Source organism: Lutra lutra, chromosome 2, assembly GCF_902655055.1.
Source record: "Lutra lutra chromosome 2, mLutLut1.2, whole genome shotgun sequence".
NCBI classification, from domain to species: domain Eukaryota; kingdom Metazoa; phylum Chordata; class Mammalia; order Carnivora; family Mustelidae; genus Lutra; species Lutra lutra.
In genome coordinates this window covers 176,907,065-176,923,987 of record NC_062279.1, presented here as the reverse complement: position 1 = coordinate 176,923,987, position 16,923 = coordinate 176,907,065, and the positions used below count along the sequence as shown (strand labels likewise).

Below are 16,923 nucleotides of genomic sequence, written 5' to 3'. Positions count from 1 at the left end.
GGCAAAACCTCCAAGTCCGCACCTGGGGCTCCAAAGTCTCGCGCTGGCCGGGACCTCGCCCTGTTTACCCGCGCGCCCTCGGGATCCGGCTCTTCCCTTCCCTCCCCCCCGTCGGAGGCGCACACCCGGCGCGCGGACCCCACGGGCGGCGGCGCCGCCGCCAGGCCCCGCCCCCGCCCCCATTATCATTAGCAGATATTACCCTAAACACTTGCTCTTTACCTCCTTTCTCCCTCCAGGCATTGGCGAGGCGGCCTGTCAATCAGCGCTCGGGCGGCAGCCCCCCGCGCGGGGGCTCAGCGATGCCAGCCTCAGCGACAGGCGGCAGTGGCGGCGGCGGCGGCGGCGGCCCAGGCACAGGCACACACCCTCCCACACGCGCGCACTCGGGCAGAGCCGGCGGGCGGGAGGCGGAGGCACCCTCGGAGCCCGGCGCCCGGCGGGGAGGGGGCGTGCGACCGGGGACCGGCCCCGAGGCGCAGGATGGAGGAGGAGATGCAGCCGGCGGAGGAGGGGCCCAGCGTCCCCAAAATCTACAAGCAGCGCAGCCCCTACAGCGTCCTCAAGACGTTCCCCAGCAAGAGACCGGCGCTGGCGAAGCGCTACGACAGACCCACCCTGGTGGAGCTGCCGCACGTCCGGCCGCCGCCGCCCCCGCCGCCCTTCGCGCCGCACGCCGCCGTCTCCATCAGCAGCAGCGAGCCGCCGCCGCCGCAGCCGCAGCAGCAGTTCCAGGCGCAGAGCTCCTACCCCCCCGGGCCCGGCCGGGCCGCCGCCGCCGCCTCGTCGTCGTCTCCATCCTGCACGCCCGCCGCGTCCCAGGGCCACCTGAGGACTCCGGCGCCGCCGCCGGCGGCCCCCGCCGCCTCCTCCTCCTCGTCCTTCGCCGCCGTCGTCAGGTATGGCCCGGGCCCGGCGGCCGCCACGGGCAGCAGCAGCGCGGGCAGCGACGGCGCCAGCCTGGAGCTCAGTGCAGGTACCGACCAACTCCTGGGCGCAACTTTCCTTCCCGCCCGGCCGCGGGGAGGGGTGAGGGCCCGGGAACCAGAAGCTGGGCATGGCGGACGCCGTTTCGCGCGCGCCGAGCCCGGCGGGAGGGGCGCGCCGGGAGCCGGGCGAGCGCAGTCCCGGCTGAGAGCCAGTCGGGGCGTCGGAGCGCAGCCCCGAGGCCTCCACGCACCGGCGGCAACTTCTAGAGGATTCCGCGCCGCCGCCGCCGCGTGCGGAGCTTCCGACGGCGCGCGCGCCTCCTAACAGGTGGCTTCGCGCTCGGATCCGGCGTGGTGCCCAGGATGCGGGACGGTGGCGGTCCGCGACCGGGGTCTGTCGGGGGAGGGGTCGGGGAGGCAGCCTGGGCGCGCGGCGCGCCGGACACCCCCGGGTGGCGGCCGTGGCCGCTCGGGGCGAGGCAAGCGCTGCTCGGGCGGCGCTCGGGGACGCCCTTCCTTTACCCTCGGCGGCTGCACTTTTACCTTCCACTTTTCCTTTGCCTCTCTTTTCCTCTGGTTTTGCCTTCTCTTTCTCCTTCCTTATCTTCCGATCCTCTTTTTCACCACCTCTTTGATGTACTCTTACTCTGCCGCGGTCCACTCGGCTGGCTCTGGGGCTCCCTTTTCTTCTGTGCGCTTGTGTTTCCCGTGCGCGCGCGGTCCCTGCTCGGCGGCCCTCTTTCCCCACCCGCCCCGGACTCCCGGCCCGTGGGGGCAAGAGAGCGGGCTCCTCTGCAGCGGCCAGGCGGCTGGACCTGGCGCTGGGCGCTGGCCCCTGCGGCGGACTTTAGGGAGAGGGACGTCCCGCCCCTCCCCCCCCAGCCCAGGGACACCCCTCCCCCGGGGCGCTTGGGACCCGCCGCCCAAGCCCCCCACCCCCCTCCGCCGGGAGTGATGGGGATGCACGGCGCCTCCGGGGCATCTGGGCCCCAGTTCTGACGAAATGCCTAGTGGGGAGCACCCACCCCAGGGCACGAGGTTCCTCTCCGCCGGGAGCCTGCGGGAGCCCCCCTCGGAAAAGGCTACTCTCCTTCGGGTTAGGCTCCGGGGAGGTGGGCTGGTAGAAAGGCCATAGCCTGGGGCCTGCGCCCAAGGGCACTCTGCGCTCCCTCGGGGCGCAGAGCCGCGTTTAGCTCGCTCCTGAGAATGAAAAGTTCCTGCTCTGGGCCTTTTATGGCATTTTAGAGCCCTCCAAATTCGGCATATCGGTGGATCCAAGCTTTTGTCCTGATGAAAATATGAGCATTGTCTCTAAATGAGTTATAGATGCCTGAGCTAATGTTCTGTTGTTTGTCAATATTTTGACGCATGAAGGATTGGTTTTGAGAAAGAAAATCTAATTACAGGTAATAGTGAAGACTTGTTCTGTCACATCTCTCACTGATTTGGAGATGTTTGACGACTTCGAGTAGGGTTCTTATGTAGGGGTTCTTATTGTTTGTGGGGTGGTTTGTTGTTGGGGGGTTTTTTGTCTTTTTTTTTTTCCCCCAGTTGCTTTTGACCTGATATTGTGTTGTGTTTTTATATTATTGTTAGGCTACCCACCCACTTCCATTTTGTCCCTTATTACTCTTTTGTGTTCTCCCCTTTGAGTAAGGTTTGTGTTCTTTCTCTATTTGGACTCTTCTCTTCATTCATGCCCATGTTTATTCCCTTGTTCTGCTTTATCTTTGTTTTATATGGTGTTTCTCCCCGTTTGGGTTCTTTTCCCCTTTTCTATGTTTTGCCTATCCCTTTGCATAACCTTAGTTCCACCACGTTCACTGGGGGGTTTTCCCCCCTTTTAATCTGCCTGTGAAGTCTTTAATCAACCTTTTGCTTCCTTTTATACACTATAAATCTGCCCCCTCGTTTCCATTTTTCATCCATAGTTTTAACCTGGCTTTTTCCTGCATTTCTCTTTTCTATACCAGCCACTTGCTGTCCTTTCCATGCTCCCTCCTGCTCTGACAGTGTCCTTTCTTTCATTCACAAGGAGTTTGTTTTTCCTTTTCACCTTGTTGTAAATGTTCTCTTTCAGTGTTTCTTCCTAGTTAATTTTGTCCTAGTTAATTTGGCCAGGTGGACATCTCAACGTCATTGCATCTAAAAGAGTGAAAGGGGGCTTTGTCTGATGCCCCGTCAAACTCCCTATATTTTTTATTTCCTTTTATTCTCAAGGCTGCTGTTGCTGCTCCCCTTTTTTTTTTTTTTTTTTTTTTTTTTTAAGGTCATAGAGAGGTAAGCTTGATAGCACCAAGTACAGGATGCCATGTGCTTGTTGGAAAGATGGGAACTGGTTGGTCGGTTTCTTCCATGCAGTGAGGAAAATGGTCTGGCGGGGGAGGAAAAAAAAAAAGTCATGGTACTGGACATCATGAATTATGGTCCTAATATTAATCATTGATGGACAAAGCCATCTCTTAACAGGCACAGAGATGTGAGTGGCCATCAGAGGGACAGTCACCTGAAGAGCTGATTGGCTCTTTGAGGAACTAGTGGTTCCACTTTGAACCAATGAGCATGTGTGCACAGACTGACACCATGTAAGCATACTGGGGAGGGGGCTGGGGAGGTGGTAAGTTTCTTGTTGCGCTCTCAAAAAACTGTTTTGCAGCTTCTCCAGCTAGCTGGTAAATGGAGAACAGTCAAGACGTCCCTGTGATGCATCTAGTCAGGGATAGAAGAAAGATAGCCGAGTGCCCAGAGTAAATGCAGGGAAAAGATGAAAAGGTTGAAGTGAATCTTAGTTGCCATTAAGAGCCATAAACCATTGAGAGGAGAAATATGTGATTAAAAATAGATGTTTCAGCATTCTTATAAAATCTCATGAAGAGTCTAATTTTCCTTAAAAGGGGTAATATACCATGGTTTTAAGAGCATATTTTTCCTCTGTGGGAGGCTTAGAGTTAAAACCCACGTAGATCTTGATATGCAGCCTAAATTTGGCATCAGGAAATGGGAAATTGCATCTTTAAGCAGAGTACAATCAAAAATGAATTACAATAAATCCTATATAATTGCATAGGTCATTCTCTTTAATGAGATTTTATTAACCTGACTGTCAAGCTTTTGAGTCAGGCAGATATTTTATCTTCTTCAACTGATAAAAGTGTCAGCTATAAACCACCATATAAATATTCATAAATCTACACATCTGTGGCAGCCTATCAGCATCATTCTTTTGGACATTAAAAGCATTCTAATTACTTTCTGTCTAGCAGAGCTGAAATGCTGCCTGTTATAGTATGTGCTTGGCAGGCATGATTGCTTTTGTTTGCCATCACAAATAGCAGCATCCTATTTTATATACCGATGGTCCAGAAAATATTCAGGGATTGACTGAGCAGGATGAATATTAGGAAGCACCATCTGGTTTTGTTAGCACCGGGTATATTAACTCATCTGTTAATTTTTGACACATCATTGATTTATTTATTTAGAAAAATTGCATCCTGTTTTGCTGTGTTGATGTTTGCCATTATGAAAAAAAAAATTGGATGGCCTTTTTTAAAAAGACATAGTTCATTGATTTAAGACAAGGGTGATGCTCCCAAAGATGCTTTCATTTTCTAACTTCTATTTTCTATGCCATAAAGTCCTCTCTTCAGAAGTTATATTAATGTTTTAAGGAAATCCATCTATTTTGAACTAGCTGGAAATCCTTTTGGTAGATAAAACGTATGGATACGTGATAGTAGATCACAAAAATTTTTTTCTGCTTCTGCATTTTTCATATTAATATATTTCACCCTTCGCTGGGCTAAAATTAAAAGGTTACCACTAATCTCGACGACTGTGATCTCCTTCATGGTAACAGAATACTCTTGGGTATAGGCTGTGATGGACAAATTCCATTCAAGGCTTTACTTACAAAGAAGGACATTAAAAAAAGGCGCCTGTGTTTGATTGCTGAGTTCCCATCCCTTATTCACTTATCAGATTTAGGATGGATTAAACCACTTAAATTTAGTAGAATTTCTAGAAATGAATTTTTTAATTAAAAAAATAATCATGGGTTCAGATTTTGGAATCAGACTAGGCACAATTTGCAACATGATATTATCCCAACAGATTGCACAGCAGAGCAAAATAAATTGCAAGTGGTCACTTTACAGTGCTTCATGACTGTGATTTATTAACATTTTGCAGTGTTTACTTTTAGAGAACTTAGGAATAAAGTAGGTAGTTTTAAAGCCCCTTTGTAAACTGTTGACTTTGTACTTCCTTGCCATTGCTTGCGTAGAGCATTCTGTAACTAGGGGGGAAAAGCAGTTAAAAAAAAAATTCAAAATACATGTTCACACTTTGCTCAATTAAGAATCACGGGTCAGTGACCATTCGATTGTGTTCGTATGAAAACAGAACTTTTCTCCATTTCTTAGCGTAATGGGCATTGCACAGTACTTGCATTTCTAATTATATTCTGTCTGGAAAGCTAAAGTATTGCTGGCTGCAATATGGAGTAAGTAAAAGATGTGCTGTTTTCTGCCAAGTGCAATAGTAATATTTTTCATCATATTCTTTCACGTATTGATGTGAAAACACTATTTCAGTGTTTTAAGTTACCAAAAAGAAGAGAAATTCAACTTTAAGGCTTATGGTTGCTATTTTTGCATCTGTCAGTTCTCAGAACGAATTCAGAATGAAGCATTTTTTAAAAACTGAAGGCAAGACCTGTTTTATGGTTGTAGCTACTCTCTGATATTCTGAGAGCACTTTAATACATTATCTTCATAATGTAGCATATTACATAATGATTTTTTCTCAGCATATTACAAGTTTATCCTTCAATTAAAAAAATCACGCTTATCCCCAAGTCAGGGTTTTTTCCCCCTTAAAATGTATACCCTAATGTGATTTATCCATATGATGAAAGCTACTAAGTGTGCTTTAGGACATGGAACAAATATATTCAAGCAATTTTTTATAGGCGCTTCTATTTTAGCCTTTCTTTTCATATTTTGCTCCCTTCATCAAGGTTATGTTAGAAGTGTATAGGATGTAAATCATCCGGGTCTGTGCTGATTAAAATGCAAACAGTAAATACAATTTCAGGTCTGGAATGGGATTATAGGATTAAAATGAATGGAAACTGCTAGTGTGCTAGAATTGAAAATTCCCAATCAATATCATCCTTTGATTTTACTAATAAAAGAACAAAAACCCGGAAGTGAAAATGAGAATGCAACATCACCTTAAGTCTTCCCACTTGTATGGTTCAACCGTTTACTTTATTTGGTTTGGGTCAATGTAAAGAAATAACACCCACATATCTGAAGTCTTCCCCCATTACTTTTTGGTTTAAATCGTGGGCACAGTTCTTCCCTTCCACCTGGCAGGGGGCAGAGGCATCAATTCCAGCAAACATGCTGCCCATATCCACATCCCTTTTTCTCCCAGAGAGCGAGTGGACTTTATCCTTGCTGCTGCTTCAACGAAGTTCCCAGTGCATCAATCAATTCTAGCCTGAAACTGTACCTGACATCTGGTTCTTTCTTCGGGACTCAAAAATCATTGTGTAAAAAACAGACCTGTACCTAATATTTGTGGGATTTAGGACAAGAGTGCAAATTCAGGCCTACATACCATATATCTAAATAATTAACTAACTGTTAAATAAAATATGTTCCATCCACCTATCCTGATAAATACACCTTCTTAATGACCAGATTTGACTTTGGAGTTTTCAGCCAGCCCATGGCCTTCTCTCCCCACCCCCAGCTTCATCTTCCACTAGGAGGAACCTCACATACACAGGAATGGATGCCCCAGTCCAAACTTCCAGGCTCTGGCACCATGGTCTGTCTTTGGGAGAATGGCTCAGGGAAGAGTCCAACACAGGCCCTCGAAGCAGTTTGAGTAAGGAATTCCTGGATCTTGGGTACCTCACCATGGGGAGAGGGTGGGATGGAGGAGGACGGTTAGGGTAGGGGTCCCCCTGCCTGTGTCTAAGGGTAGTATTGGTCCTAAGAGTGGGAAAGCACTGTGCAGGGAAGAAAACAGCCTTGTGGACTCGCAGCCTGCCCAGAGTGCTCTAGCCACCCCAGCCAAGGATATATGAAATGCTCTAAAGTAAGACCTATTTATTTACAAGAGGCCCTTGCATATAGTCAGTATATATTTTGCTGTCCCCATAGAAGCCCTCAAACATCTCACCATTTTTCATTTTTCAAGTTTATTCCCCCCCCCAAATACAGCTGATCAACATGATCAGAAACAACAAGTAGCTAGTTAAATTTCTATCGTAAATAGTTGCTGGCATCTAAAATCTGCAGTATTTTGTGGCCATTATTCTGGGTAGGGAGGAGAGGAGATGAGAGGCATCCACCACCTCGACGTAAGCCTTATAAAGCATCTCTCTGTTTTTATAAATAGTCCATTCTGGAAGGTGGTCTGGAAAGAAGGGAATGTACCTTGTGACATTTGCATTTGGGGCAAATTTTCAAGACCCTTAGACAACACGAAAACATGTTTTCACGGTTTGAGGGGGTTTTGCTTGTTTTTCTAAACTGATTGCTTTCCGCTTGGTTTTTACTTTTCATTGATTGACAATATGCTTTTGAATACGTTTCTGTGAACTAACCATCACTCTCGACACATGCCATTTTAAGAGACTTGACAGTCTAATGGAAGAGGCTCTAAGGAGAGACACTGCTGCTTTCCGCATGATACTTACACAGATTGGCCTAAACATGGGCCTTGACGAGAAATCCAAGTTCACAGATAAATGACAAGACAGCGTAGTGAACACAGATGTTGGCTAACACGTTTTTGCTTTCGGGCTTGTCATCGTTTGCCTTATAGGCCACTCTTTGTTTTACCTTAGATGTCTAGTGAGCTCTTCAAAAGGACTTATCTTTCTTCTCCAGTTTGCATCTGGGAGCAACGTACTCGGCAGGGACCGTATCAGCTGATTAATAGCAAGGGCATGAGGGCACTCCAGAAATAGAAGTAATGATTGCTGTAAGCCCTCCTATCAATGAGGAATTGAGTTGGCAGTGACTGGCTCGATTCATTAGAGTAAGGATATTAATGAAGCCAAAGGTGTGGGTTCAGACCTGTGCAGGCCAGTTAATGCCACAGCAATGGAAATCTCTATGTGGTGCCCAAAGTCACAGTCTTGCCATTTCCCAGAGGGAGGGGGTGGGGGAAACTCTTCAGGCACCCCTCTGGTTGCAGAATGACAGGAAGCTAATGCATCCTATCTCATCCCCTTAGTTTGGGATGGAAAGTAGAAATACATATTTTTAACATTTTTGAATGGTATGCTCAACGTTGAGGCCCTCACTTACCCCCTTCCCCTTGTCTTTGGCTATCCGTCTCTGATGTGTCTTTTCATGTGTTTCAGAGAGTCGAATGATCTTGGATGCCTTTGCCCAGCAATGCAGTCGAGTTCTTAGTCTCTTAAATTGTGGAGGAAAGCTTCTGGACTCCAACCATTCCCAATCCATGATTTCTTGCGTAAAGCAAGAAGGCTCGAGTTATACCGAAAGACAGGAGCAGTGTCCCATCGGGAAAGGGGTCCACAGTCAGACCTCTGATAATGTAGACGTAGACATGCAATATATGCAAAGGAAACAACAGACTTCTGCCTTTTTGAGGGTTTTCACTGACTCCCTACAAAATTACCTGCTCTCAGGGAGTTTCCCGACTCCAAACACCTCATCGGTCAGTGAGTACGGCCATCTGGCCGACGTGGATCCTCTGTCAACCTCCCCCGTGCACACACTAGGTGGCTGGACCTCCCCGGCGACCTCCGAATCCCACGGTCACCCATCCTCTTCCACACTGCCAGAGGAGGAGGAAGAGGAGGAAGAGGAAGGCTACTGTCCGAGGTGCCAGGAGCTGGAGCAGGAGGTTATTTCCCTGCAACAAGAAAATGAAGAACTCAGACGGAAATTGGAGAGCATCCCAGGTACCGTGCCGTTTTCCTTGCAAGCCACCTGCAGATCCTTCCTTTCCGTTGTCTCAGCTCTCTGTGTGTGTGTGTGTGTGCGCGCACGTGCAGGTATCTATTTTTCATTTTGGCCAGCAAGGGAGAAAAGTTGGGAAAAACAGGCACACGCACGGGGTGGCCTTCGCCTTCCAGTGCCAAATGGAAATTTCAGGATGAACTCCCAGCCTTGTCCTATCTATGTTTAAGTCGGTTGTAAGCCTGGAGACCACTGTCCTGTTCAAAGATGCCTCTAACCATATAAAAGTGATTCCAGACTTGATCAGAGAATCCAGTAGGCCAAGTGCCATGAGCCTGGGTTTTCATCAAAAAGTGTTCCTCTCTTTTAAAAGCAGCTTTTGTATTTTTAAAGACTTTGCTATATGCGTTTTATTAGTAGTAGAGAGTAAAGTGGAATGATTCTTTCAGAGGGGGGGATGTGAGTAGAACTAAACAAAGTGGTCTCTTCTGTTCCGTTAATTTCTTGTCACTCTTGTTAAGTTTCAACAGGCATAGTCTCTTTTTAGCATGCAGGGTCCTCCTTAAAGTTAATAAGCAATCGTAAACTGAAAAGAATAGATTAAAGACAGACCAGTAATTAAGTTGATCCCACACTATTTGTGCCCCCTGGCGAAGCAGGCATTTCCTGCCTCTTAGAGACACTAGATTTGTGGAGTAGTAAAGTCATCTTTATGGCAAGATCTTCTCTGGGCTGCAGAGCCTTTTTTTTTTTGCTATTTAAAGAGCAACCGATTTTGCTTATGTCTTTGAATTCATTTCCTACATGTCTGTGACTTATAAAAGATGGTAAGATCATTAGATAGAACTGTAACTTCAAACCCTTTCCTTCATGCGGCCCATTGATAAAAAGTTTTGAGCATATATCCACCAACGGACACATTTATTGGTTAATTACATACATGTCCTACTTATACTAATATAGTGTGTTCAAAATAGGATGTATATAACACATTAAAATTTTTACATTAAAATTTTTAAGGCTGATATATAAATGTAAATAGAAAGTTTGTTCTTTTCCTGACTCAGTGTCTTTGAACCACCCAATTTGGCAGCTGACTTAAAAAGAAGGAAATAGTGAAGACTACCACCCTCTTGTTTATTAGTACACATGCAAAACAAAAACAAAAGCGAGCGTTAAGAATTGGCAGATCAGAAATTTATTTTCTTTCCATCCCTTGATTTAAAAGCTTTCCCAAATGGACCAGAGTTTTGGTTCAGAATATTTCGGAATTAGATTTAGTGCAGTTGTGTTGTGGGGGAGAAGGAAGAGGTGAAGTTAATCCTTTCTCTCCCTTTGCACTTGAGCCCTGGCGTTAGATAAAAGGTCACAGTCTTCCCATGCCAGGCAGACAGCGACCGCAGGAGACATGGGTCGAACTCAGTGCAGTGGCCGCAGAACTCCACTGGGTTCGCCCAAGTCCAAGAGAGGGCCCGGAGCTAACACTCTGGGAGTTTACAGCTCTCACAGTTCCACAAATTATAGTTAATTAACTTGGAGTTTTATCCCCAAAGGAGTATTTTCCATCTTGCTCCCCATCGTCCTCTTTCCCTGGGAGAGAAAATAGTGTCCTGGAGATCAGTGAATTCTAGATCCTTACATCAGCCATTCAGAACTGTGGCTAAGAGTTTCACCGTGCGAGGACAGGTAACAGAATTGTCCAGAGTGGTGATGTCTAATTCCCAGTCCTGAATGCTTGTCCTCAGCAAATACCAAGTAAATTTGCGATTTAGTCCTCCTCCCATTTATCTACCAGGTGAAAAGTCTGTCATGGATAACTCCTTGCTGAGCTGCCACGAATCACTGTCTCTGTTTCCCAGAAAGATGAAAATGCTGCAATTTCTTGAGCTTCCTAGGTGGTCCAATATTGAATGATACTTGTTGAAATTAGGCTGTGGTCACCACTGTTAGGGTAAACAGTCCAGCCCTGTTGAAAGCTCCCTCCTTAAACTTGAGTCAAAAGCCATTTCACATGGAGAACTATGATTTCAGTAAATAATCCATACTGAAACCCAGCTATATGAATGAAAATCAGTTTTTCTGGGTGCCTGGGTGGCTCAGTGGGCTGTGTCTGCCTTCAGCTCAGGGTCTCAGGATTGAGCCCCAAGTTGGATTCCCTGTCCAGTGGAGAGCCTGCTTCTCCCTCTCTCGCTGCCCCTCTCCCCACTCGTGCTCTCTCAGTCTCTCTCCCTCAAATAAAATCTTTATGAAAAAAGAAAAAACATTGGGGAGGGTATGTGCTATGGTGAGTGCTGTGAAGTGTGTAAACCTGGCGATATACAGACCTGTACCCCTGGGGCTAAAAATACATTATATGTTTATTTAAAAATTAAAAATAAAAATAAGCTAAAAAAAAGAAAAGAAAATCGGTTTGTCAGTTATGAATAGAAAAAAAGCATAAAATTTAAGAAAGATTTACTTGGAGTAAATGGAGTACATGGGTGGCTCAGTTAGTAAAGCCTCTGACTCTTGATGTTGGCTCAGGTCATGATCTCCGGGTCGTGAGATCGAGCCCTATGTCAGGCTCCAGTTGCTTAAGATTCTCTCTCTCCCTCTGTCCCTCCTTCCCTTCCCTGTGTATACACACGCTCTCACTCTCTTTAAAAAAAAAAAAAAAAGTGATTACTTAACGCATGTACTCATTACATAGGGACACCTTAGCATTGGACATTCAGTCAAACATGTTGCTTACAACGAAAACCTGAAGCAAAAGAAGGCATCACTGTCCCCTTCCCCATACTGCTCAACCTCCATCTTTGGCTAAACAACAGACCAGATTGTGGGTGATCACCTACGAATACACCTTTCACTCCATTAGTTATGAATTTTGGGGAAGGGGACCGTTATTTATAGACAGCCATTTGAAGAAAAGTGCAGCAAGTAATAAAGTAGATAGAGTAGTGAAGAAAAGAGGTTCAAAGTAAAAAGCCATCTGGTTTTATAGGTTACAGGAGTACTTTGCAATCAGTAGTTCTCCTGGATAATTTGGGATGCATTTTCTCTAATCATTGTCAGGGTTTCCCAGCAGTTCCAGTAGGCCTCTGTTATTCTAAAAGCCAGAGCATTCCCAGGGGAGGACCCGGGGACCTGGGTAGAAACTACCCATATGTTGTGGGATGGCTCTCCTTACAGCCAAGCAGGATGGATGAGTACAAAGGAGAAAGTAGCATTCAGAGGAAATAGAGTTAACAAAAAGGTAGGGACGCCTGCCCCAGGTCAGAGCTAGGACACTGATTTTAGTCCCTTCTCAGCTGCTCCTGAGTTGTGCTATTGAATGACTTTGAGATTCCTGGTTTCTTAATTTTTTATTTTTTTCCTGAAATAAGCATTCATACCTGGCAGCAGTTCTGGAAGTGGGACTTCAAGTGAGCCTATTAGAATATAGGGGGAAATTAGCTCCCTGGGCAGCTATGAAAGGGGACAGGAAAGTGCAGACCTTACCGAGAAGAAAGAGGTTGGGGAAGGTGCTCTTCCCCTACCACCTGACCGGGCCTGGGTTGCTGTATCCTGTGTCAAGGAGTCAGCAAAGACTTGTTGATTGTCAACCACATGCAAGCAAGGGCTCCTGGAGAAGAGTCGTCTGACTTCCCGCCCCCCAGTGACTTGCCCATGTGGGCGGTTAAATATTGTCTCCTCAGGGAGGAGCCTCAGCCCCCACTCTTCGGTGTTATATTATCACACCAGAAGTCAGAGAGTCCGTTGAAAAGTTAAAATTTTTTAGAAAAAAGTGAAGGTAAGTTAAAAGCAAAAAGCCACAGGGACACTTGGGTGGCTCTGTCGGTTAAGCGTCTGCATTTGGCTCAGGTCGTGATCTCAGGGTCCTGGGATGGAGTCCCATGTTGGTTCCCTACTCAGTGGGGGGGCCTGCTCTCTCTCCCTCTGCCCCTTACCCTGCTTGTACCCTCCTTGTGCTCTCTCTGTCCCTCTCTCTCTCACTGTCAAATAAATAAAATCTTAAAAAAAAAAATGTAAAAAAAAAAGCCACAGAAGGAAATGATATTTGGATCAGGAATACAAAAAGCTGAGACATTATTAAAAGAAGAAAGATGTTGGGGAACTGTCTCCCCAGAGAAGGTGGCAGGTTAGGGCCAGCGCACTGGTTTAGAAGGCTTGTGGTCAGCACAAGGTGAGCTCCCGAGGGAGGGTGGATGTAAAATACCGTACATCATCTCACTTAAGACCCCACTGAATGCAAGATGCACCAGTATTCTGTATTCCACTAAGAAGGAAAAAAATACTGCAAATCATAATTGCCCCTTAGAATTCTCTTTGAACAAGCAAATATGAAAAAATGTGGGTCTTAGAATCCTAAAATATGGTAATTTTAGAAAATAGCTTCCAAAGTAAAATAATTACGACATGTTAAAAATACCTTGAGACGTTCTAAGTGCCAAATATACAGGAATATACTACTGACATCATTAAAGGACTTCCTACTTTATAAAAAGCACATTTAGGATTATCTCAATTTATCTTTACCTCTCCCAGCAAATATTAATTTTCCCACTTTATGGACAGAGGTTGAAATCAGGACAGGAAAAGCCTGGGGCAGAGCTAGAGTTATAATCCAAGCCTTTCGACTCTAGATCTAGTTTATTACCCTTTTCACCAGAAAAATACAGTCGATTCGCACAGTTCATTGTAGTTACTTTCTATAAAGTCACTGTCGACACTGAATTAGCGAATCCCGAAGCATCACCCCTCGGGGAAATACGGAGCTGGGTTTCTGAGGACCTCTGGTCACATTTTTATCAACAGATCGATGCATATTTATGTATGCTTTTGTTTAAAGAGACCTAACTTAATAGCATTGTCGGAATAACACAACTCACAGCCAGCCGCACTGTATCCTGCGCTGAATGAGGCTTACCTGACACGTGTTTTCTCCCTGAGGCTCATCTCGGCCTTCCTGCACACGGGACCACCAGACAGCCCTCCAGCTCTGCGCTCGGGGTCCCTTTTAAATGGCGAGCTCACCAACAAAAAGCCCACAAATATGAAAAACGTGGCACACGGAGAGATCATTTGCTACAGCGCAAGAGCTGAAACAGGGAGTTCCCTTGTCCGACCTCAACTAGGAGAGTGCGCATCGGGCCACCGGGGTTTTTGGTGACCTGCAGGTGCCTGCCAGAGCCCCACATGCATGCATGGGCACAAAACTTACAAGCTGGTAGCAAGCTGGCCAGCTGGAAAGTGTGGATCATGAGGATGGACTACTAACTTGAGGGTACAAACCAGAAAACTCATCTTGGATTAGGCAGCTCTGATCCTATTAGTCCACAGTTGTCATTTCCTAAGAAGATTTTAAAAAGATAAATCAGGAATGCCAGGTTTTTGGATAACTAATTTTGCAACAGCTAAAAGCCTGAAGTGAAAGCAGCTTGGCCATGCTGGGGCCCTCTCTCCAGCCCCCCACTCACACGCGTCCACGAGGGCTTGTGCAAAAAACATTCAGGGCGGCTTCGGGTCCACAGAAGCGTGGGGATCCTAAGGAGAAGGAAGACCCATGAGTGTATTCTGAGTAAGAACCTGGAGCAAATGATAGGAACAGAGGAGTACAGGATTGAGTTCTCTTCGTTAGAAGTCGGTAGAAGTCATCGCAACTCTTGCTATGGCCATGAGATGGAGGGAGACAGAGCTATGAGTGGGGAAAGAGACTGGGTTTGGAGTCAAACCTGGGTTTGGATTTCTGCTATTCGCTCCCTATGGTTCTTGGCAACTCCCTTAACCATTCTGAGCCTCAGTTTCTTCTTTCTGTACAGTGAGGTTAATAACACAGTTGGAATGTTGGAAGTATTACCTTCACTAACTAGCAACTGAGGGTCTCCCAGATCTGCCAGTAAGTTCAACAAACAGTAACTTTAAGGGAGTGAGAGAAACTGTCCTGCATCCAGTAATATGGAAATCTTAAGTGGTGTCCTTCGATTTTAAGTAGTAGTCTTGCCGTATGAAGAGGTCAGCACGCAGCCAGTTACCCAGGTTAGCAACCTCAGATGCACCTGTCACACTTAACGTCATGTCAGCCTCCTTCTGGACTCCGCTTCTCAGATGCCCATCACTTTGGGTTCCTCCTCTCCCCACTCTTTTCATCCGAGCCTATCTCAGCATGGACATGTGCAGTAGCCACTCACCTCCTCAGACTCCAATGTCTCCCTTGCTGAAAAGCCCCAGATCATCCGTGGCTGACAAGCCTCTACAGGTTTCATATGGTCTGTAAATTCCAGCACCCATTATGACACCTGGGGTCCTTCGCTTCGTGATTCTTTTCCTGTCTGTTTTTGGAGACTCGACTCCCAGTTCCCACTGTATGCCAAGCATTCCAACCCCAGTGGACAACTGGGGATTCCTGAGCAGCATGACACTGGCTTCTGGTCTTCTCTTACTCTTGCTGTTCCTCCCAGCTTAAGGACATATTCTCCTTCTCCCCACTTGAAAAACTCCTACTCATCCTTCAGGACCCAATTCAGGTGACTGTCGCCTCTGTAACAAATTCTTCCCCCAGTTCCCAGGCAGGATTAACCACTTCCCATAGTACCTCATGCATACTTCTGTGAGAGTCAGTGTTGGGGGAGATTTTTACTCTTTCTGTTTCTCCCGGGTGTCCTGATAGGAAAGGCAGGCTGTATAAGCTCGAGGACAGAGATGACACATCAGCTGTGTGTCCCAAATCTGAGCCCAGTGTCAGGCCTGTTGTGGCATCTCCACAGGTCAGTGAAATTCCACAGAAACGAGACATTGTCCTGAGCAGAAGCATAACTGTGCCTCTGTAAGGCTGAGGACTACTGAAAGCTTATGGTTTATTTCTACATAGTTACAGTTCAAGAGCTTAGACTTTACAGACACTTACATGAAAAGGACACTTAAAGGTGATACAAGCGCATAGATGGCATGGTAAATAATTTCATGGTAAATAATTTCAGAGGACGGTAAATAATTTCAGTCTCCCTCTAAAATCATAGATATGGTGTATTTTGTAAAAACAGTGATATAGCAAAGTAGAGTAATTAATGCTAGAGAAGCCCTGATCAAGATTTTAATGTAATGATCTGCAGTGAAAATTAGATTCTCAACACCCAAGCATCCTTCATGTGGGAAAACACAGAATTGGAGCAGATTTCCTGGGAAGAACTTTCTAGTTTTTACTTTCTAGTCTAACAACGAAGTCCGTTAAGTGACCTCCAAGGAATTCACTAGGCTCGTACTCATGAGACCAGCCTACGTTGGGCACTATTTACTGGGCACTTTCTGCTTTACAATAACTATATACAGTGGGTAATTATCCCTGTTTTACAGATGAGGTAACAGAGGCTGAGTAACTTGCCCAGAATCAGACAGTTCCTAGTGCCAGAGGAAGTACATTAAGGAGAAAAAAGTACCCAAGAATTACTTTAGGACCCATTTCCACGTCTTTTTGTCCGCTAAGTGATATTTACTGCCTGAGAATGTGTTGAAAACCCTGTCTGTGTGGCTTTAATGACCTGAACCCTGACTATGACGCCATCAAGCCATCCAGGCTAGGGGGCCCGTCTGTTTCTGAGAGTCGCGCGTTCATCTAGATATCTTAGATACCCAGTGGAGCATTTGTAACCCATTTCTCTCAGGTTTTATTGACACCAAAGGTCTCCCTAACTTGCTTTTTTCCTCCCAGTCATTTTGCTCTTTCCAAGATTCTCTGGTATGTGTTCTAAAATGCTATTACGGGGTGGGCAGGTGGCAGAAATTGTAATTATTGATATCAGGATTGATACTAGGAACATTTGAGGTACCTTTCTGTTCTCCCTTCCCTTTAATAGAAGTTTTTACGGTTTTTGGTTGACAGGTATTGTCTCATTAAACCTGCTAGGTGTATCTGCCTTTCCTTTGCAGAGTGCGTAAGTGAGTAGATGAAACCCGCCCACTGGGCCTGAGGCGGTAGCTTCTGCATCAGCAAGAGTGACGTGCTTAATATTCAGAATGAGCATGAGGACGCAGTTAGACGGGAAGGTGTCTGGGGCATAATC

At 46.2% G+C, this 16,923-nt stretch overlaps 1 protein-coding gene across 3 annotated transcripts in view; it reads left to right on the top strand.

Moving 5' to 3' along the window:
- Window positions 1–362: 362 nt before the first annotated feature.
- Window positions 363–16,923, top strand: part of BEND4 (BEN domain containing 4) — a 32,371-nt gene continuing 15,810 nt past the window's right edge. For 2 of the 3 annotated variants that reach the window (XM_047719191.1, XM_047719193.1), the window contains exons 1-3: window positions 363–976; window positions 6,693–6,830; window positions 8,320–8,886. In XM_047719191.1, coding sequence (XP_047575147.1) covers window positions 484–976; window positions 6,693–6,830; window positions 8,320–8,886 — 1,198 coding nt within the window. In that variant the 5' untranslated portion in view covers window positions 363–483. The remainder of the gene's footprint in view (window positions 977–6,692; window positions 6,831–8,319; window positions 8,887–16,923) is intronic. The other variant, XM_047719192.1, reaches the window with a different exon arrangement.